We start from the raw sequence: 22,457 nt of genomic DNA, 5'->3' as shown, positions 1-22,457 counted from the left end.
GCCGGAGCAGAGTGAGGAAAATGGGCACTTTGCAGTGACATCGGAAGCCACACTCCAAGGCTGCAGGCACAGGGAGGCTCTGCCCACTGGGGGCTGCTCACCACAGAAAGGTGGGGCAGCTGAGGACAGGGATCCCTAGGGTAGGGTAATGCTGCCCCAGTCTGCAGTATCTTATATGGGTTCTCCCACTGCACATCAAGCCCTATCTGAGAGGCTGTGGTTGCAGTGACCCCAGAGATGGTTCCAGCCCTTGCTCATGCCCCCAGCTCTAGCGGTATCTTTGGGGGCAACCTCCTGCCAGCTCTGAGACAAGGAAACTGCGAGACAAAACCCACAGGCTCCTCGCCCCTGAGGCAGGAAGAAGGCACCTGGGGGACGGCTGGGCCTATGGCACTGGGAGCCAATTGGGGCTTTAGGCATGGGGGTAACAAGCAGATGGGATGAGTCACTGGGGAGGGCAGACTGGGCAAAGGGGACCTTGCAGTGCTTCTGGGAAGGATGGAATTCGGGCAAGGGGGAACCGCCCTTGAGGTTTGGACCATCCCGTCTTGTCCCAACAGGCAGCTGAAAGCCATGCTAGTCCGGGTGAGCCACTGAGCTGGTTTACAACTGCCCAGACACTCCCTGTCCCGCTCCCTCAGGCCCAGTTCAAACTGGATGGCAACGGTGACTCTTGGGGCACAGGGCAGTGCCCTCCATTCCTGAGCGGGCAGGACGGGACTCAGGAAGATACCAGAGCAGGGAAGGCACCTTCCCCATGGCTGCTCTGTGAGGAGAGGTCCAGTCCCAGGTGCTATGCATGCCAAGATGGATGGCCAGGCAGCAGGACAGCCCCTTCTTAGCTCTCCGTGTGAGCCCAGCTAGCAAAGCCAGCTCTGACTGAGCCTGATGGTTTGGGCAGGGCCCCCATCCCTTCTGCTGGGACAAGGGTGACTCCCCACAGCCTGCCTGAAAGCTCTCGCTCCCAGCTCCCTCCTGCCCAGCGGGACGTGTGGTGCTGGCCCAAGGAGAAGGCGGTGCTGGCTCTGCAGCTGGAAGCACTGCAGAAGGAATGGTCCGAGGCAGAGAAGGACCTGGAGGCACTGTACCAGCAGCACAGACTGGAAGCGGAGGCTCAGAAACAACATGTGCTACAGGTCACCAGGGGCTAAGCTGCCGTTCTCCATGCGTCCGGTAATAAGGGGGTTGGGGAGGGATCAAGGCATGGCCCAGAACAGCCCAGTGGAAGCCAGTCACCCCCCTGGCTGTTTGAGGCTCCATGGACAATGAGTTGGTTGACCTGTTTCCCAATGGACAGACATTCCCATCACAGAATCAGTTGGCACCAGCTGCCCTTTTGTTGGCAGGCTCAGCAGAGCACACCAATGACTGAGGGGTGATGGAGCTCCACTGCATAGCCCCTCATGGTCAGGGTTGAGGTAAGGGGATGGGAGCAATGGGGGGCTGCTGGCCCCCTTTCCCCTACAGCACTGCGTTCCCTCTCTGCAGGGCGATCTCGCCTGGCCCTGGGATGTACCTTGACAGCCTCTTGCAGCCCGCTGAGGAAGCTGATAAGCTAAATAGGTGCCTGCAGGCCTTCCCCACAGGAGGCTCAGGAGCCAGCGTTTGTGCTCCGAGGAGCTGTCATTGCTAATAAATTCCCCGGCTTACAGTTCTGTGAGAGCGAGATGGGCAGGAAGAGAGAAGCTGCAGTGCCAAAGCAGGATAAGGCGGCTGGCAGTGCTGCCCGGCAGGGGGAACAGGGGGTGCTTCCTGTGACACTTGCTCGTCTGAAGAAGGGCGGCATCTTCCCCCTCTTGGTGCTACTCCCTACAGCACAAAAGCAACAGGGAAGGACACAGGCAAAGCCTCCCCCAGTCACTGAGCCTGCCCTGAGGAGTAGGAGAAACTCTCTGCCCTGCCCAGTTGGGTTAGTCCCCTGCCCTGGCTGAGCCATTGTGACACCCACCCACTGGCCAAGCTGGGCTACTGAATGCTACTCTGAATTGGAACAGGAAGAAGTTTGCAACCCCAGATCCCACCCCCAGCCCCACATAAGCCACAGCTCTGGCCTGGCACAGCTCTCTTGTTGACCTTTACTGGTTTCTGGTTGAGAGGAAGGGCTGAGGCACTGCATGGTAAAAGGACCCACTGGTCTCTGCAGGTGTTTCGGGCCTATCGGGGTCTCTCAGAGGAGCAGACGCATGCGCTGGATCGACGGTACCGGAAGCTGCTGCAGGAGGCCCTCCAGGACGCCATCTCCCTGTCTGCTCAGAACCAGCAGCTCCAGGCACATAGCCAGCTGGGCTGCACTGATCGCGCCACGCAGACAGACCCACACTCCTGAGCAGTGAGCTGGGCCGTGCCAGAGCGCTCTGCCCCCACCCCTGGGGGAGTGAACACTGGAGGGTGGGGGGCGGAGGGGGAGGAGGGCAATGCCTGCCAATCATTCCAGGGAAGAGGTGCAATTTGGGTAACCCCTGGGCCAGCCTTTCTTACAGTACCAGGCAGGTGTTCTGGTGTTTTAGCAGGTCTCTGAGCAGCTGGGGAGCTCTTTACCTACACCTGCTGAATTGGGGAGCTGTCTGTGTGCAATGGCAGACTGGCCCTGGGAGGTTATGGGGGACTAAGCAGGCAATGTGTGAGCACATGGCTAGCTCAATACAGCACCTTCCCCTCCCCCCCACTCCCAACAGGGCTGGGAGAGAGCAGAGCTTCAGCAAACGGAGGTTTATAAAGCTACAACTCCCATCAGCTTCTAGGCCCTCAGTGGGAAGTGCGGTGTGACCCTGGTCCCAGCTCCTTTCCACAGCAATGGGACAAAGTGTAACAGGGGCTTGGAGCCCAGTGTAGAACTTGGCAGCTGCTCTCAACTGCTAGGGATAAGATACAGCTGAGGTCCAGCTTCACATGCCCAGAAATCACTCACAGCAGTGGAAACAGCTGCACAAGTCAGCAAGGAACCTGGCCCTGGCTCCCGTCCAAGGGCTGGCAGGAGCTGTTAACACACACACTGCAGTGTTCAGAGTCCAGCCACAGGCCTGTTCCTCCGGACCTGAGGAATGTCTCCCTGCAGCAGGGGCCAGAGGTTGAGGCCAATATGCCCCCACGGGACCTGGCATTAGGCATCTGAGGGAGGGGCTGACATGCAGGACTATTAAGCCCCCAGTTCCTGCAGCCTTTCATCAGAGCAGGGGCCCCAGCACTGCCACATACCCAGCCACCCCAGGAAGTGTCCCAATCAGGAGTTAAGGGACTAGCTGAAGGCTCCCAAAGTAGACCATTTAGGCCACCACACTCTACCACCCCCCGCGCCCCCATGTGTGAGAACTAGCCCCCTTACCCTCGCTGATCCTGACGCATGTGCAGCCCACCTGGCCTAGGCCTTGAGAGCAGCCATCCATCCTGTTAATTTAAGATGCTGCAAAAGGTGCACCCACTCCACTGGAACAGGCCTAGCCTGAGCATTCACCACATTTCCTGCTGGCCTGGGCCAAGCTCCAGGCAGGAGCCCCCGTTACAGCCTGGAGAAAGCTGCTGTCTACACGGCAGCCTAAGTGGGTTGACGCCTCGGCGACCCCAGGGCTCTGCCCCAGTCAGGTCCCAGCCACACTATAGCTTTTAACTGCAGTGTAAATGAATCCCCCAGCTCATCCCAGGGGAATGGGCAACCTGATCACAGCCTTTACAGACAGCAGCTTACGCTCAGCCCCTTTCCTCAGCAGGACTTACTGCACCTTCCTTACGCATCCTGGCAGCCTGCACCTATGGTGCCAACAGCAAGTGGGGCCTTCTCCACAGAAAGGTTTGGGAGGTGACAGTCTTTTACCAATGGGGCAGGGTGCCTAACAAACATATGGGTGGCTTGTTTTTCTTGCTGGTTTACTCCCCCTTCGGATTCAGCCAACAAGTAGGAAGAGGCACACAGTTCACTGTGCGTACTGCAGGGGACCCCACTAAGAGCATGAGCAGGCAGATACAGCATTTGGGAGCAGTTCCATGGGCAGTCACAGTAAATGCACCCAGACAGGGCTCTGCCAAGCTGTCCAGAGCAAGGGTTCTCTCTGCACCCCTGGGGAAAGGCTGAACAAAGCCCCAGATGCCTCTTTCCAAGGGGCTGGGGCTGTCAGCAATGTGGGGAACTGTGCTCCCATGGGGCTGGCAAGCACTGCTGAAATACTATGGGAAATGAACTGCATGAGACAACTGGACCAGGAACCCAGCACAGGTTTCTCATTCCCTCAGGCTGCTGCCAGCTGAAATAAACCAATGAGACTCTCAATAAACAGTGTATTCAAAGGTTCCAATAGGATGCTGCGCTCCACTGAGGAAGGGCCCTTCGCTCCAATCCAGAGAGACACATTAAAATGAGGTCAGACTAGGGGCTGGGCATTGGCCTGTTTGGTCCGACCAGTCTCCCTGCTAGCAAGAGGATAGGAATGAGACAGTCACAAGGGCTGGGAAAATGCAGGTTTTAATACTACAGCCAGCGCCAGGGTAGGCGTTGCTGTTTGACGCACTGGGGGTGACAGGAATTGAACCTTGTCAAACCTAAGTTGGGTTTGTATCTGGATTTGTACCAACATTTATACAGGCTAAACAGTCACTATGCTCTCAAAAACGCACACTGCTGCAGGTGTCAGCTGACAAGCAAGGCAACAGCCCCATGCAGCTACACTGCTCCCATGAGGACTCCAGGTCAAGTGGCAATCAGAGGCCTGTAGCAGGAATGGCTGCCCCCTGCCCTGCCCCAGCCTGGCAGTGGCACAGTGGGAAATGGACAACTCAATTCATGAGATGAGGCACAGCTTCCCTGAGGTAGGGAGTTTAGGCTGCCCAGCACAGGATCTGCCCAACAGCATGCTGGGAAGCACAACACTCCAGGGCAGACTGAGCTGGAGCTGGCAGGGGTGTGGAATGTAGTCAGACCCCTGTCTCAGGAAGCAGCAGATGCATGTGGTGGCTTCTGCATGTTGAAGGGCAGGTGCACTGGAGAGGAAAGCATGGGCAGCGGAAAGGTGTAGGGGGAAAGCCCAAAGCTCCAGCCCTGCCTCTCAGAGTGCACTTTTATTGCATTTCTAGGCTAGGGAGGAAGCATTAGCCCCTGTTCAGACACCCTACTCTGGAGACAGCTGAACCCCTTGCCCAGTACACGCAGACCCCTTGCTGAGGTTTGGTACCGGGAATGGCAGAGCAAAAAGCTCTCCCCTGCCAAGCCGACTGCTTGGGCTCTTGCACTGGCTGGCTGGCACAAAGCAGGGAGCTGCCTTCCTCCCACCCTGTCAGTCATTTGTAAACGGTTTAGTCATTTATGGAGAAACCAAGGGCTTGGCAAGGACAATATTCAAGAGGGCAGATCTCCACCACCAGGCTGACAACTGGCCTGCCTGCCTGAGCAGACCCCAAAAACAGACTGGAACCAGGGCCGTCCAGAGGATTCAGGGGGCCTGGGGCAAAGCAATTTTGGGGGCCCCTTACATTAAAAAAAGTTGCAATACTGTAGACTACTATATTCTCCTGGGGGCCCCTGTGGGGCCTGGGGCAAATTGCCCCACTTGCCGCTCTTCCCCCCCCCCCCGGTGGCCCTGACTGGACCATGGAGACTGAACAGAGATGGGGTCCCTCAAGGTGGGCCACTGGCACATGTAGGGGAAGCTGGGACTGCCAGGCCTGGAACTGTTCTGTGGCTAAACAGAGGGATCAGTCTGCAGGGTTGCCAAACCAGACCCTGCCCGAGCACGGCCATCATCCCCGTCTTCAATTCTGGGCATCTTAATGATTCCAACCATTTTATTTTGGAAGTTTCCTTTTCCTCTTTCCCAATCAACAGGGAACTCCTCTGGCCTTCAAGCCACCACCCCAGCTCCTGCCGTGCATCATAGCTGACAGCTCAGCTAACACTCAACAGTAGCTGCTTTCATGGTGAAGATACAGATCCATGCTTTAATCCAAAGGGCAAGAGAAGTTAGCTGTGGGCATTAGGTACCTGGCAAATAGGCAGATGCTAGCAACAGATTCACCTGATGGGTTCCAGCTGGGGCCTAGGTGACCAGGGCTAAGCTCTGCAAAGGTATTTAGGCACCTAGCTCCCAGTGGAATCAATGGGAGTTAGGTGCCTTTGAGGATCTGGGCCCAGGAGTCTACTACACGTTAAAAGCCAGATTTTGAGAAACGGGTGTGCCAGCGTGTGTGCATAAGGCATGTTAGTGATAACCATGCACACACAGGCCCCCAGCTGAACAGCAGCTCGTCATGTTACTGGAACTTTCCAGGGAGATGGTTACACATATTGTTTCCACTGACAGAAGAGTCAACAGCTCTTTGATGCTTTGTTACAGAGATGAGAGCAGCAGGTAGGAAGGGGTCTGGGAAATGCACTCGCCATACGTTGCTTGAGAACAAGGCTCTGCCTTGGAATCAATGTGCAGCTCACTGCACAGGATGTGCACAAAACTGGGACTATCCCCCTTCCAAAAGGCACTTTGAATTTGTAACAGCTGGATCAGGGCTCAGAGTGTTGTGGAGGCACCAGGCACAGCCAGAGAGAGAAGGAAGCAGCTCACATCACACAAGTGGTCCCTGAATGAGATGGAAATGGTGCTGCTCAGCTGTAATGAGAGTCCCTCCAAGAAAGGGCCTGAGGACAGGAGCTTAGGCAAAAAGGGAAAATGGGGGATGGTCACAGAGGACACCATTAAACTGCTGTTACTGTCACTGGCTTAGTCTTCACAAGGAAGCCCTCTCACCCCTCCCCCAAAAGGGATACATGGTGGGCCTGATCCTGCAGACAAATAGGGGCTGCTGAGTCCCTGTATGTGGAATACAGAGCCCATGCAATATATCCCCTCCCACTTCTTCGTGCTGCACAATAGTGCAATTCCTTACAGTGCACGTGCTAGCTACAGGCAAGGTCTGCTTGTGATAGCCAGTAGCTTTCAGCTGCAGTCCTACTGCCTCACACATGCTTGTCCCCGACCTCAGGTGACGGGTTCTGAAGGGAAACTGCCTTCTAAGAGGGCAGCCAGGCCAGACTAATGCATTTGTTACAGAAAAATGAGAAAAAAAAAAAAAAAAAGCAACAAGCAGTTACCACCCCGACATAATAGCCCAGAACATGCCAGCTATAGCCTCAAAACCAGATGTCTCCCACAGAGCTGCAAGGTGGAGTCTATTTGACTCCATAATACAAGTGAACTGCCAAGCCGATCAGCAAGACCGCGAGGAAGAAAAAGGCAGTGAGCTGCAGGCTGAAGAGCAGCATGGATAGAAGGGCATTAACAAGCACGGAGCAGGAGATAACGAAGAGCCTGGTGATGTTACTGCTGTGCTTCATGACCACAGACATTATCAAGCCATTCAGGGCCTGGCTGACCACGATTACCAGCACCCAGAAAGAAAAGCCATCCAGGAATCCAGCCCCATTGCTGCTCAAGAGATGGGCAATCAAGTTCAGCAGGACTCCAAAGAAGTAAAGAAACAGGTTCTGGAGAGTAAGTGGCAGATCTTGGGTTTTCAGGATGACTTCAGTATAGACAGCAGACAGGCCTGATATCAGGCAGTACATGGAGATGAGCAGCAAGCCAATCAGGGTGACGTGTAACTGCATCTCAGAGGAGCTGGAGGAGTGCTGCAGGTCCTGGAGGCCTCCATAGGTGTAGCTCGCCCCAGCAGCTGTTAGCAGGAAGAGGGCCAGCCACTTGTGCAGAGAGAGTCTTTGGTGCAGGAACATGCTGTACAGGAGAGCAGTACTGCCAATCTTCAGGTTACTCAGGACCTGGTAGGTGCTAGGATCCATGAACAGCTGCATGTGAACCACCAGGTTATTGTTGGCAGCATAGAGTAGCGCAGATAGGGCAAAGGGGGCAGCATGGCGCCATGACAGGGAGACTCCCAGCTGCCTCCGGTCCCAGATCAGCAGGGAAATGAAGGAGATCACCAGCTTGGTCAGTTCAGTAAGAACCACAACTGATGAGGCACTGAATGGGATCTTTCCATCCACTTTACAAAGAGTCAGAAGGGGTGCATGAGAGCCATAGATAGCAACAGACATGACTAGCATCAGTGCCCACAGCACTCTCTTGAGCCCCCTGGTGGGAGTGCTGAGCAGTGAACCAGCAGCACTACCATTTGCAATAATTATTCCCATGAGGCAGTGGATTCCAGCAAAGGGTAAAGGATAGCACCTAGTCCTTTCACGGTCAGAGCCTCAGTAGAGGCAAGAACATTCCAGGATGTAGATGTGTTTCTAAAAATCAAGTCACTGCCTTGGAAAGAGAGACAACAAATGCCATATATTTAAAGACAGTCTAATTAGGAAGACACTGAACTATTCATTATGTGCTCAATGCAAGAAGAGGAACATGTTTGCTCTTTATCAGGGAAAAAAATTGAGGTCTCCCTAGAAATTAGACAAAGCACATTTCCTGGGCAAGGCAATCGATATGTGAAGGGGTGTAATAATAGCATATGAGATGATCTGACAGCCGCCCTTCCAGTCTACTGGGGGGAAATGCAGGGTAAGAAATTACAGTGAGAAAGGCAGTTGTCAACATTCAGATTTTGAAGCTCGCAAGCACTGGACAGCTGAAAGCAGCTGTTGCTACCTTCAGGGTATTCTGATTAATAATATTTTGTAATCAGACCTGCTGATGTTTCACACTGATCTGGTATTACACATGTTTTACAATGGGCCAGAATGACATATGTAGCTACAGTCCTGGGAGCCCCTTAAGATCATGTCAAAGATGTCTAACAAGAGAAGAGCTGTTTCTGGAGTGCATTGTTGTCCAAAAGGATTCTCCTCTAGTCTGGTCCTTTCCTCAGCGAGCTGACATAGTCTCGGATTGTCTTTTCAACATTGGGAACTGCATAGGCCTGAGCTGCATATATTCCAGTGCAGGTCCCAAACACAAATCCTAGGACTGCAGAAGATCGGAGTTTGGCTACAATGTAACCTGCCAGAAACCCTTTGAGAAATGGAGATGCCAGCAAAGAACCATCCTGCAGAGAAAAAGGAGAGAAGGGGATGAAATAGTCTCTTGGACAAAAGTGTACCCTAATGCATAAAACTTAGATGGAACATGTCATCTTCTTCCACTGATTACACAAACCTGGCAACAGTGGTCTAGGGAAATGTTATCACCACAGAAGAAATAAATATAACCTCAGTATTTTGCCAAGAAAGCAAGTGAAACCAAGCATTCAACTTGGTTGGAGATACAACTAGTGTGCACTCCAAGTGGAACAGGATACATTCATTCTACTGGAAGATCACAGAACAGCACAACTTCTTGGGAGATTAATCTAGGGCTAAAGTGTTAAAGAACTTCAGCTTTACCTGGCCCACTCCAGCCTGCACCTCGTCTTCCACTCGCTGCTGTAAGTTTTCCAACTGAGACTTCAAAAAAGCAAGATCCTTCAGCTTTGGTCTTGAGTCCTACACAATTAAAACAAATACTCAATGTTGCATACTGCTTGCAAACATGCAATTCAGTAACTTCATGACAAAGAGTCAAATTCCTTTTGTTCAGGGAACTACTATTCTGGCATAGCATTTAGGCCATGCTGCAGAGGGAACAGGAAGTGACTAGACCAGGGGTCAGCAGCCTTTGGCACGCAGCTCGCCAGGGTAAGCCCGGCGGGCTGGGCCGGTTTGTTTACGGGCCGCATCCGCAGGTTCGGCCGATCGTGGCTCCCACTAGCCATGTTTCGCCGCTCCAGGCCAATGGGGGCGGTGGAAAGCGGCTGCCAGCACATCCCTTGGCCCACGTCACTTTCTGCAACCCCCATTGGCCTGAAGCTGCGAACCGCAGCCAGTGGGAGCCACGATCAACCGAACTTGCAGACATGGCAGGTAAACAAAGCGGCCCAGCCCGCCGGGGGCTTACCTGGCGAGCCCTGTGCCAAAGGTTGCCGATCCCAGTACTAGACTGATGTAACAGACTACACTAATTTTGACAAAGTCACATTTTAAGTAGATCTATCTCAGGGGTCGGCAACCTCTGGCACGCGGCTTGCCAGGGTAAGCACCCTGGTGGGCCAAGCCAGTTTGTTTACCTGCTGCGTCGGCAGGTTCAGCCGATCGCGGCTCCCACTGGCTGCAGTTCGCCGCTCCAGGCCAATGGGGGCTGCGGGAAGCTGCGGCCAGCACATCCCTCGGGAGCCGTGTGCCAGAGGTTGCCGACCCCGATCTATCTTTTAAACTAAAGGTAGGAAGCTAAGGCTTCCCAGGCCTGTACAGAAGGGAATTAAGACTGCCTAAAAATATCCCATGGTTACTGAAGTTTAGTTCAGTCATTTCAATTCTGAAGGGGCTTAACCAATGTCAAAAGCCCATTATTTTCAACTTCAGACATTCTACAATCATATGCCTAATGAAATCTACAAAAATGTTCAATTTCAAGCCTCTAGCTGTGCAATTTTGAGAAAAGATGGTAAGGCTTGATCTGTGTCACCTACCTTCATAGGGTGTATGCACTACAGGTCAGGCCACCGGTAAAACCAGAAATCCCTGCAATCGTGTCACTCTGCGGAAAGCGCATTACAAAATGCAGCGCCAGAAAGGCTCCGTGGTTGGGAGAGCCAGAGAGAGGCCGGTTAACGCCGCACCAAGGCGGTAGTGGAAAGCTAGGAAGTATCTAGCCCAACAGTGGAGTTACCCCATTTACAGGTCGCAGCAGGCTCAGGTAACCGCTTGGGAGACACAGATAAGTAGTTACCGAGCATTACCTTCGCTGTTACGGCCACTGGGGCAGCGGAGCCCAGCCACCGAGCACGCTCAGCACTGGCCGGCTGCCGGAACGGTTCCTCGGCCTGATGCTCCCTCGCCGTTCGCAGCCCAGGCCGAACACGCGGCCGGAGCCGGGGGCAGGGGACGCGGCGGCTCGGGGCTCTCCAAGCCGGAGGCTTTATAACACCGGCAGCTTTCTCCGCCCCCCGGAGAACTCGGGCCCAGCGGGGGAAGAGCTGCCGGGGCCGGGCAGGCAGCGGGGCCCGGCCCGGGTCACAGCAGCGAGCCCTTGGCTCCCACCGACCCCCAGGTGGCGGGACCAGCACCACTGCCTACGAGTCGGGCCAGGCTGTGAGCCGGGCACGATACAGCCCAGCCTCCCAGCGCCTCTCTCACCTTATCATCCGCCATCTTCAGGCCCGGCCCTCTATTCGCACATGCGCAGTCCACACAGCATCCCCAGTCCGGACGCTATATAGCCTAATCATGCATATTGAAAGGCATATTGGGCACAATGCGTCACGTGACGCTGCCAGCTCAAGGGAAATGAACAAAGGCAAAGTAGTCGCCATCTTGAAACAGGGCGGAAACGCTTCCTGTCCCAGCCGGAAACCATAGACCAGAGCCGCTACCCCGCCCCCAAGCCGCAGCGTGACGGGTGGCACGTGGGCACCAGAGGTTGCGTGGGGAGGTTCCGGCCTGCACGTCCCTCGCACCCGTTACGTCACGGGCTCCGCCTTACGTCACCGACCCGCACTCGCCCCGTCACCTACTGCCAGCATCATTCCCCTCCATGCCTGTCCCCTCCCGGGCCGTGGGCGGAGCCCTGTAGAGTCCTGTGTCTCCTGCCTGCCTAATACTGTAGCTCGTTTCTTTGGGGACGGGGGGAGTCCGTGTTAGTTTGGTTTACTCACGTGTCGGGGGAGGGTCCGATGTGGGGTGAAGAGCACGCAGGCACTGCCATTACGGGTGGGTTTGTCATTGCATACATTATGTTTTGTTTTATTTCTAATTTCATATTTGCAAAAAAACACAGGGTTCTACACATAGGTAATCCATGTTCACATGCCCTACATGCCCCCTTTCCTTATTCGCATGCATTTGGATACCAACCTGCACATGGAACGTGCCCTACTTGCACACGCACAACAATGTGCACGCAAAACATACCTTCTTGTAGTGGATGGGTCACTACAAGAACTAAAAGAAACTGTTACTCACACCTTCTTGTTTACTGTTTGAAATGAATCACCCTTATTACCACTACAAAAGTGATTTTTCATCCTGTTGATAATAGCCCACTTTAATTGAATTCTCTCGACCCCCCACTTGGAAGGCAACTCCCATCTTTTCATGTACTGCTATATATACCTTCCTACTGTATTTTCCACTCCATGCATCGGATGAAATGGGTTTTAGCCCACGAAAGCTTATGCACAAATAAATTTGTTAGTCTATAGAAGGTGCCACAAGTACTCCTCGTTTTTTTTAGGTTCTCACAGATATCCCCCGCACACATGGGCACCTCAAGTTCTCTCAAATACTGCACGGGCACACCCACACCCTAACCCATCAGTATCCCACATTCACATAGCCTGTGTCCACATGAATACTTCAAATACACAGCCACTGGGCACGCACACATAGGCCATGTAAAAATTATATCACACATTCCCAGAAATACTACACGTGTATATTGGGCTCACCATGCACACAGATACCAGATTGTTCACATGAACATGGCAACCTGCCCAGTATGCAAGGATAAACCATAGGCACACTGACAGCTGCAGAGTGGACATAGTGATCCCATGTGCTTATGGCTACCAGCATGCTCACAGATATCCCCCAGGCAGATCTTCTAAGCACCTTACTAACACTGACCAGTTAATTCAGTTGATATCCAATCTAATCTGGGGCCATTTTAATGCACCTCTCACTGCAATATGCCTTTGATAATCCCACCCTAAGGGTTTCCAGACCTTCAGATAACATTAGAAAGGCAGTGTAATCCAATGGCTAAAGCAGTACACTGAGGGTCAGTAGTTTTGGGTTCTGTTCAGAGTTTGCTTCTGACTGACTGTGTGACCTTGTTTTGTGCCTCTCAACTTCACTTTGCCCAGCTGTAAAATGGGGATAAAGTTGTTTCCTTCTGGGAAGCCAAATTCATAAAATGTTTGAGAACCACATTGAGACCTTCAACTTTATAATGACAAGGCAACCTCATTTATCCCTGCTGGAATGTGGTTGGAAGTTGAAACGAGACAAATTCTGACTGAAAATAAGGTATAAAATGTTGACAGTGAGGGTAATTAACCATTGGAACAATTTACCAAGAGTCATGGGGGATTCTCCATCAGTGACAAATTTCAAATCATGATTGGATGATTTTCTAAATGATCTGCTCTAGGAATTATTTGGGGACAGTTCTCTGGCCTATGTTACACAGGAGGTCAGACTAGATGATCACAATGGTTCCTTCTGGCCTTGGAATCTAAGGTCAGTATGAAACACCAGACAGCTCTCTAGCACAGGCATTTCATAAATGCTGAATAATAGTCCTCTGCCTGTCTCTAGCACCTTCTAGCTGAGAATCTCCAAGTACTTTACCAGCACTGAGCAATTAAGCCTCCCAACAGATGTGTAAACCAAGGAAACAGAGTAGGAAGTGATTTATTGTCGGTGGCAGCACTGCTTGGAACAGAGCCCTGATCTCCTGACTCCTTGCCCTCTGGTTTACCTACAAGCCCATGTTTCCTCTTAGTGGGGTTGGAAATGGGATGTCTCTTTAGAGTTAGCTAGACAGAGAGGCCCTTCTAAGGTCAGGAGCCCTCTTCAATGTGAGGCAGAGTTGGGGGGAGTGTGTTGAATGAGGAGGGACTGTGTGATGGTCAAAGCCAGCCTTGAACTTTGTCCCCCAGGGCACAGGAAGGAGCTGCCTCTTTAGCTTGTGTCTGAGTGGAACCCTTTATATTTCATTTAAATACCAAGTGTTCCTCTCCCAAGAACCCCAATCCCTGTACCTACCACCGTAGAGCGAGTTCTGCTCCTTGGGGGAGGTGTTTCTAGCATGGAAAGCTAGAGACAACAGCAGTTTGCTCACAATAATCCTTTCGCCTACAGCTTTGTGTGGGAAGCTACTCGGCACCCCCTCTCCCAAATGCCCTACGGCAGAGATGGGTGGCTGAATCTGGTCTCACTGGAGAAAGAAGCTGCTCTCAACATTGTCTCCATAGACCACTCGGGTTTCCTGGCCCTGCTGGGAAAGGGGCGTCGGGTCCCATTACAGATACTAGGGTGGTGGGTGTGGGAGCCAGTGGGAACCTTAGGATCTCCTTGGACCCGGATCTCTGCTGAACAGAGCTGGCCAGCTGCTTCCTTCCCGGAAGGCGGAGCCAGGGCTCCGCGGAGGGCCGGACAGCGCCCCAGCCCCTCCGCAGTGGCCCTGGATGGAAACTGCGCGGAGTGGCCGCCTTTGGCCAGCTCCCTGGCCACAGCCGCGGCCTGTCCCTGCACTTGAGCCCCTCGGCCCGCACCCCATATTCCCACTCGCCTGGCCTCCGGCACGCCACGGACCCTCTGCCCCTCCCCGTGCACCTCCCCTCCAGCCCCCTCCCCCGGCCCCGCCTCCCCTGCCCAGTCCCTCCCCGCGCGCCAGCCCGCCGCTGGTCCTGCAGCCGCCGCTCGCCGCGTCCTGTCCCGTCCCCTGGCGCCCGGCTCGCCGAGGCCATGCTGGGCAAGGACTACATGCTGGCCATCATCCTGGTCAACTGCGACGGTGAGAGCCGGGGGGCCGTGCCCGGGTAGGGCGGGGGCCGGCCGGGCAAGGGGCCGTGCCCGGGGAAGGGAGGGGGCCGTGGACGGGCAGAGAGAGAGCCGTGCCCCTGCGCTGTGCCGAGGAGGGGCAGAGCGCCAGCCCGTCACCCTGGGCCGGGCGCTGGGGGCGTGGGTCCCTGGCTCGCTGCAGACCTGTTGCTGGTCTGTTGCTGGTCACCGGGCTGACACCTGGTGGGGTGACAGTCTGCAAAGGGCTCTCTGCACGGAGGAGCGAGCGGCCCATGGGCCCCCGGCTGCTTCTTGCTGTCCTGTGTTCTTCCCCCCATGCATGGGGCGCCTCTGCCTCCTCCCGGGTCCTTCCCGCAGGCTGGCTGGGTCAGTCCGGGCCATGCCTCGGGCAGCTCTCCATGGTGCTGAACGCGGACATGGGCTTGGCTTGGCCTCTCATTTGCCACTACAACAATCTCTTGCTCGTTAGTTGGGAGGGCTGCGCTGAAGACTGGGAAACCTGGGCCCAGCCTCAGATCCGCAGCCCTGCCAGCACCAGGAACAGCAGCCCGGATAATCCCTTCCCCTCATTTTACTCAACTTTCCTGATGCGGAACGTGTGTGGAGTAAAAAGCAAATCTGGGAGGGCTGAGTGGCTCCGGGGAGGGGAAAGCCAATCTGCAGCTGTTCACTGCAAATAGAACAGGTTCCAAATCACCCCCGGGGGGGGGGGAACTGGCTGGGGGAGGATGGGAGTCAGGTGAAAGTCCTTTATCTTAGTCCATCCCCAGGTACCATCCCACCTGCTGGCTGATTGGCTGGCATGAAATAAGCTGAGTGTCTCAGTTCAAGTGCCCACATCACACCTGTTTTCCTTGTTGGAAGTGGAATCAGAGAGGCCACTGGGCCCCAGACACTGGAGCCTCTTCTTCCTATGTGTGTCACTGCCCGTGCTGTCGACAAGCAGAGGCCAATGGCCCCTGGCATAGCATCCTGGCACCTTTCTCCACCACCAGGTTCCTGGTGAAGTCAGGAATGCCCTGTAGCTTTTATCCTCACTTTGTTTCTTTGGGAAGTGCACAGAGTCTGAGTGAGGCAAGGCATGAGAGCTCATGCTCCTTGCAGAGGAATTTCTCTGATGATTATGGGCACATCCACACCCCAGTTTACCTGCATCCCACCAGGGCTACTGGGCTGCCCTGAGCAAATCCAGGGCCCTTGCATATGCACTTGCTCTTTTGAAAAACAAGACCCACTTGTCCTGAGGCCCCTACTCTGGGATTTCCTGCAGCTGGGCAGCTTTGGCCATTCAGCGTTGCTGTTACCACCTATTATTGGTAACAGCCTTGCTGAATCAGGAAAGTGCCTCTCTAAAAGGTTAGCATCGCTAAAGAATTCCAAATGACCCTAAGTTGTTACCCCCTGGTGGCCATCTGGTGGCCTTCGTGAAATGAGTTTGGTGGGTTTCAGCCCATTTCCCAGCTAGCAGGTGTCCAAATCACCAAAACCATTGCCAGTCTCAGCCCTGTAGACCCCGCTCCTTTGCACTTGAGAGTCATGGCTGAGGCACGTTGGGCTGAGAAGGGGTGGGGGCAGTGCTCAGGTTGTGTCAGAATGCTCCAGAACACCATTCTGGGAGATAGAACAGTGTTATAGTACTTCTGCCAGTCCCAGGCCGCCTGCTCCTTTCTCTCACTGGCTGCAGAGTGTCTTCTGAGAGGCAGGTGCTGGGCCCTGGTGGTGGGCTCTTGGAGAGGTGTCAGTGTAGAAAGAGTTGGAGACACTGCAGCCAGGACCAGGCAGGGGAGCGTGGGGGCCCAGAGCTACCAGGAGCCTAGGGCGGAGCTAGAGCTGGGCAATGTGGGGAGCTGGGCAGTGGGATTGCCTGGGCAGCAGAGCCCCCCACAGGGAGCTGGGCACAGGTAGGGGGGAGGTGGGCACAGGATGGGCTCCACAGGAAGTCATCCCCTGCTCCCCTGGGCATCCTCCAGCTCTCTCACTGCCCTTATCTTCCTCCCAGCTCCCTCCACTTCCCCTCTGCTACCTGCTTGGCACTTATTTTCTAGGACTCCAGCACTGGGTGGAGGTGGGGGAAAACTGGCACTGCCACTGCCTGGACTGCACCTGATCTGTGGCTACAGAGACGAATCACCCTCCAGGGAATGTCAGGGCATCTCTTGCCAGCCTGCCAGCCACACCAAATGTGTGATGCTGTATAAGCAAATTTGGTTTGTATTAAAGATAATTTGTTGCTAAAGCAACCACTCCCACATCATTTCCCAAAGCATCCTGCCCAGCTGCTCCCTTTGCCCCACCAGAGATCAGGAAGATTTCAGCTGCTTCTTCCCAATATGCAGCCATTTAACACCTGAAGGAAAGTTATCTTCATCTCTCCCAGCCTCACATGCATCCTGGCCCCTGAGAACTGAGCAGTGGAGAGGAGAAGCTGGAGCTGGGGGAGGCTGTGCGGAACTGTAGTCCGTTCTGACCAGATTAATCTCCATGCTGAAAGCCTGTCGTCCCTTGATTAAATTCCCAGAGTTGGCATGGGTTTGATAGCAGTTTAGTGTCTTTGGGATCAATGTTATTATCCTGCCATGTAATTCTGGGCTGGGATTTCTGTCGCAGAGTCATTGGCTGGAGGGTAGAATCAATGACAAGTATGGTGTATACCCACCAACACAGAAAGACCAGGGTCCCCTAATACAGAAAAGGGGGCAGCATCAGGGCATGGTAAATGTGCTAGTGCCATTGATGGAAAGCGTCTCCCAGGGCCTGATCCTGTGGGATGCTGAGTGCTCCCAACTCACCTTGAAGTCCCAATGAGAGGTGAAAGCATGCCACGTCCCCAGAATTGGGCCCCAACTGCAGAAGGTGAAGGCCTGTGCAGGGATGAAGATCCACAGTGCAGCTCAGCTGGCTAGGCTGCAGGGTGCCTCCTCTCCACTCGGTCTCAGGAGTCGGTGTGTCGGCACTCATTCCCAGTTCTGCCAGAGCCTGGTGCTGCGTGGGAGGCAGGAGGCTTGGGGCAGTTGGGAGGGGCTGTCTGAGATTAGGCTCCGGGCACAGTCTCTCTATGCATTGAATGAAAGACAGGAAAAGGCTTGTATTCAAAATACGTCTCTTGCGGAGCCAGTGTCAAGATTCCTGTCACGGGGGCCTCTACTCAGAGGGGGCACCTCCTCCTGGGTGGTCTAGGCATTAGCTCTTCCAGCCTGAGGCCCTCTTCTTGTGGTTCCTCAGCCTGCCGTCTCACACTCTCACACTGTGGCCCTTCTCTTGTTCCTCGGGAGCTGCTGCGCCTCATCTTCGGGGCCTAGCCGTTTGACCAAGGCTAGGTCTACACTACCCGCCTGAATCGGCAGGTAGAAATCGACCTCTCGGGGATCGATTGGGACGCGACAATCGATCCCCTAATCGACGCTCTTACTCCACCAGTGGAGGTGGGAGTAAGCGCCGTCGATGGGAAGCCGCAGAGGTCGATTTTGCCGCCGTCCCTACAGCGGGGTAAGTCGGCTGCGATACGTCGAATTCAGCTACGCTATTCATGTAGCTGAATTTGCGTATCTTAAATCGACTCCCCCCTGTAGTGTAGATGTAGCCCAAGTAACAGTGCTCCTCCCCTTCCAGAGTACTGTCAACATCTTCCACACTGTCCCAAGCAGTGCTTAACCCCACTGCCCTCTGTGACTAGAGCAAATGGTTCTGGACAGTCTTCAAGTTCACAGCCTAGATTGTGCCACTCGCTCAGGGGAACTCAGGCCCGCTCCCTACACTGGGACCCTACTAGAGACTCTATCTCCAGCAGCAGAGCTCTGTACTAGCACAAACCTTCCTGCCTCTCCCCTGGAGTGCTTCCTACCTTGCCTATCCCAGCCTCGTGTTCTCCACCCTTCTAACCAAACCCCAATCTCCTGGGTTGCTAGACAACACAAACCCTTCCTCTTGGGTCCAAATTCCTTTCTCCCCCTTGTCTCAGGGAGAGTGACTGCCAGTGACTCCCTGCAGCCTCCTTTCTGCTCCCAGCTCCCTGGCTTTCTAGAAGCCCCGTCTCTTCCTGCACCAGTGAGCTTCCCTCAGTTGGGGCTTTCCCATCAGCCTAAATGGCCCCTACTTTGCAGCCCCTCTGGCCCACGTTATCCGCTTCTGGGAAAGCATGGGGCTCACTCCATCCCCTCCAGGCCAGCTGCCTCTGGGCACTGGGGTGCAGAACACGGACCCCCAGTCTGTCAGAAGTGAGGCCAGCTCCCTGGGGGTGGGCACCAAGCAGTGTACACCCTCTGCAAACAACCCAACCAATGAGATCTCTGGGAGAACGTGGCTGAGTCCAGGGTGGGGAGGAACCTTGATGTGATGCTGTGGCCCAGGAAGCTGGTCTGACCACAGCTGCCTGGGGTCAGGACAGTAGCTGGCCCTTTAGAGGGAGCTTCTCTGCTGCATGAAGGGGTGTGGGTTGTGTCATTCCTGCTCGTTGGTAGTTGGCAAAGCTGCCCTGCCAGCGGGCTTGTTTCGTAAACTGCTGTTCCCACTTAGGAACCTGCCTTCTTGCTGAGATCCGCAGCAGGATGCTGACGTCGCAGTGTTGGCAGCTTTCCCCAGGTGTGTGTGTGGGGGGGGCTGGCGAGTCCCGCACTGCTGAACCTTTGGGACGGCCCCACCCCTCAGCAAGGAGAGGGAGGCTCCCCGTCGCCTGGTATTTTAGACAAGCTGAGGGGCAAGGACACAAACTCGTTCACCCTTCCCTTCTGCAGGGCACCTGGCGGGTCATTGCGCCTGACCTCCTGGGAGTAGGTCATCCAGGGAGCCAATTTGAGTGCTAGGCTAGGAGAGGCATGTGCAGTTGAGGGGGGCAAAGCCCAACGGGGTGTGGCTGTGCGGGAATGAAAAGGAAAATTTAGGCTGAGTCTCAGGGACCAATTTCCTGACAGTGCAGCAGGAGGGGCGGGGGTGGAGGGGCTGGGAGCTCCATTGCTTGAGCAATTAGGATCAGACGGGATGTAACCATGCCTGGGGAATGCACCCTTGGGAGAGCTGCCCTGGCCCTAGTGGGGAACCTGCTCCTGTTCGGAGGATTAGGTTTCAGGTCAACAGGCCTTAATTTCAACTCCACACCAACAGTTTCCTCCCCCAGCTCCTCTTAGCACTTGCTCGGCCAGGTACTGCAGATCTGGGGCCTGGCCTAAAGCCCACTGACATCAGGGGAGCCGTGACTACAAAGGGCCATTAGTGCTTTTGCCTTTCCCTCCAGCCCCCTGATCATTTTGTGGCCCTTCTTGGTTCCCTCCAATTTGCCTCTGTCTTCGTGGCACAGTGGAGCTCGGCCTCAGTGCCATATTCCCAGCACAGTGTTGCAAGTGCCGTGTTGAGAGAGGCATGGTGTCCTCTCTGCTTGGATAAGGCACAAACTTTCTCTGGTTCAGACCCCAATGGCCTTGTGTCTTCCTCATATGTTTCACCCCTTTCAGAGCAACGCCAGGTCCTCAACCCCTCCTGGGGATAGATAGATGCAGTGTAGCCCTTGGGCCCCTGGCAGGTTGTGGGCCATGCTTGGGCACCGTCCGGGCACTGTCCTGACCTCCTGAGCAAAGGGCTTTGGCAGTGACAGAGGCTGTGTGGCTGGCAGTGGATGTGATGGTTCCAGTGGTAGGAAGGAGCTGGGCCGCAGCTGGCTGCTTTGCTGCAGGCTCTATGCTGGGGCATTAATCTTTCTGTGTGGAGGGTGCAGGCGGCTTCTACCAGCAGCTGGCTGAGCCGGCCCGACTGATGACGGGACCTGATTAAGTAAAGTGTGGCTTGCAGCTGCCTGGGCGGGTTGTGTTGCCGGGGAGAGCAGAGGCACGGGGTATGCTAGAGCCTGGTGATGGATTATTCACCTTCTGTTCTACCCATGTTGGGCATCTCAACAAGATAATAATGCAGCAGGGGCATGCTGACCTTTGGCTATTTTTAGCTGTATTCCCGGGGACGGATACAGTTACAGATACTGCACCTTTGATTCCTGCAAGGAAGAGCCAGGCTGCAGGTTCTGATTCATGTCCATTCTGAGGAGGGGCAGGGACTGAGCTATTCCCCTGCTTCTGAAGTGGGGAAGGTGGCATTCTGGGCCTCCAAGATCCTCAATGATTTCCCTTTTACTTTCCTTCCTCCTTTTCCCCCACACAAAGCATCAGCTGGTGTGGTGCACATTAGACCCCCTCACTCCTGCCCCTGCGGAGGCTGTGTGTAGCCACACCACCATGACCAGTGAGCTCAACACATCTCAGAAGCAGAACAGCACTGGGCCTGGTCAGTAACTGGTGAGGGATTGAGAGAAAGGCAGAGGCAGGTGTTACGGGACATGGTGTTATTGCTTAGCAGGGGCCAGTCTTCCCTCCGAGTCCGAGTGCCCCAGGGTGGCGCGAGGGGATGCCATGCAGCTGGGGCATGCAGTCCCTGTAGATTGTTTGCACTGTGTTTTGTGATCTGAAATGTAACGGCTGGAGATGAAAGGCTGTCTGTGACCTTCCCCTCTGGTATTATCTGGACTGGTGGTCTGCTAGGTCACTCCAATCCTTGACTCTGGGAGCCAGCCTGACCCTGCTCTGCTGTGAGAACTCTATTCCTGGGATGTTCATACACAGCTTCTGGCATGTAAGCTGCTCCCAGCTATACCTCTACCCTGATATAACACGACCCGATATAACACACATTCGGATATAACGCGGTAAAGCAGCGCTCCAGGGGGGTGGGGCTGTGCGCTCCGGCAGATCAAAGCAAGTTCGATATAACACGGTTTCACCTATAACGCAGTAAGATTTTTTGGCTCCTGAGGACAGCGTTATATCGGGGTAGAGGTGTACTTTCAAGTGAATGACACTAGCCAATATCTCTGGTCCCAGACACAACCCTAGGAACTCGGTCTTGCAGTGTCGGGTTATGCCCACTGGATGCTGCAAGCTTATATGAGTTTGTCAATTTAACAAAGAAATTGATATGTGCCAGGCTTGTTATCCCAAGGGGAGCCTCTGCCATGCTTCAAACCAAACACACTGCTTCAGGTAGAATAAACAAACACATTTATTAACTATAAAGATAGATTTTAAGTGATCTTAACACTTTCAATGTCCTTACAAACTTAGATGCTTCTCACCACAGGCTGGCTGGTTGCTCTTCAGTCAGGCTCTCTCCTTTAATTAGCACTTCAGTCGTTTGGTGGTGGTGGTGTCTGTAGATGTAGGTGGAAGAGAGAGGAAGAACATGGCAAATGTCTCTCCCTTTTATTATGTTCTTTCCTCCCCCTTGGCTTTGCCCCCCTCATCAGAGTCAGGTGAGCATTACTCTCTCCAAGCAAGGTTGAGCAATTCCCCTGGTGTGGCCTCATGCAGATGAGTCATTGCATTGTAGCTTCCTTGCTGGACAATGGTTGTTAATGGATTGTTTGACACCCTGCCCGGGCATTTGTTACTTTCCTTGCTGTTTCCTCTGGGGAGCTAATATCTGGCTCATTCCCCCAACTTACAGCACATTTTAGTGACAACCATACTACACAATTCTCATAACTTCATATGCATTAATGATATACATATATGGATAGAGAAATGACTTTCAGCAGATCATAATCTTTCCCCTGATACATATAAAGCATGCCTTGTAAGGTAAGATCATGATTATTTTAAAATGAGGAATATGGGGGTTACAGTACGCTCCCCCAAGGTATGGAATGTCACACCATCCCACCTGAGCCTTGACTGCAGCACATTGTGCTCCTGCCACGCTATGCCAGTCTTGCCTTGGTGGCATTGGGTTTGTAATGCATCTCTCCCTGTGTGTGCCTGAGCTCTCTGTCTGGGCCGTCCTGGAGATTGATGCTCCAGGGCTAGCATTGCTCCTTGCACTGTAAATGGAGGCTTTGGAGAGTGCCTTTGACTCAGATCCTGTGTGCCTGAGATGGCCATTGGCAGAGGAGATGCTGAACCTCCTGTGCTGGGGAACGTGCCAGCTCCAG

At 54.1% G+C, this 22,457-nt stretch overlaps 3 protein-coding genes across 3 annotated transcripts in view; 1 reads left to right on the top strand and 2 right to left on the bottom strand.

Moving 5' to 3' along the window:
* Window positions 1–4,437: 4,437 nt before the first annotated feature.
* Window positions 4,438–8,148, bottom strand: SLC35A4 (solute carrier family 35 member A4). Its single transcript, XM_034779576.1, has one exon. It carries the CDS (start codon window positions 8,123–8,125, stop codon window positions 7,148–7,150), a length of 978 nt encoding a protein of 325 aa, XP_034635467.1. The 5' UTR covers window positions 8,126–8,148; the 3' UTR covers window positions 4,438–7,147.
* Window positions 8,149–8,160: 12 nt separating this feature from the next.
* LOC117881841 (SLC35A4 upstream open reading frame protein) lies at window positions 8,161–11,287 on the bottom strand. The gene is made up of 3 exons (XM_034779577.1): window positions 11,105–11,287; window positions 9,317–9,415; window positions 8,161–8,979 (listed from the first exon to the last, which is right to left on the bottom strand). Exons 1-3 carry the CDS (start codon window positions 11,117–11,119, stop codon window positions 8,782–8,784), a joined length of 312 nt encoding a protein of 103 aa, XP_034635468.1. The 5' UTR covers window positions 11,120–11,287; the 3' UTR covers window positions 8,161–8,781.
* A 3,082-nt stretch (window positions 11,288–14,369) lies between these two features.
* Window positions 14,370–22,457, top strand: part of APBB3 (amyloid beta precursor protein binding family B member 3) — a 31,760-nt gene continuing 23,672 nt past the window's right edge. Inside the window, exon 1 of the mRNA XM_034780309.1 lies at window positions 14,370–14,486. Coding sequence (XP_034636200.1) covers window positions 14,438–14,486 — 49 coding nt within the window. The 5' untranslated portion in view covers window positions 14,370–14,437. The remainder of the gene's footprint in view (window positions 14,487–22,457) is intronic.

Source organism: Trachemys scripta, chromosome 8 (genome assembly GCF_013100865.1).
Source record: "Trachemys scripta elegans isolate TJP31775 chromosome 8, CAS_Tse_1.0, whole genome shotgun sequence".
In the NCBI taxonomy this organism is placed as follows: Eukaryota; Metazoa; Chordata; order Testudines; family Emydidae; genus Trachemys; species Trachemys scripta.
This window is presented reverse-complemented; position numbering and strand designations above follow the sequence as displayed.

Coding starts and splice junctions, on each gene's coding strand:
- SLC35A4 (XM_034779576.1), bottom strand. CDS start 8,125: ATGGGAATAATTATTGCAAATGGTAGTGCTGCTGGTTCACTGCTCAGC.
- LOC117881841 (XM_034779577.1), bottom strand. Junction 8,980..9,316: donor TGCAGGCTGGAGTGGGCCAG/GTAAAGCTGAAG, acceptor TTTTCTCTGCAG/GATGGTTCTTTGCTGGCATC.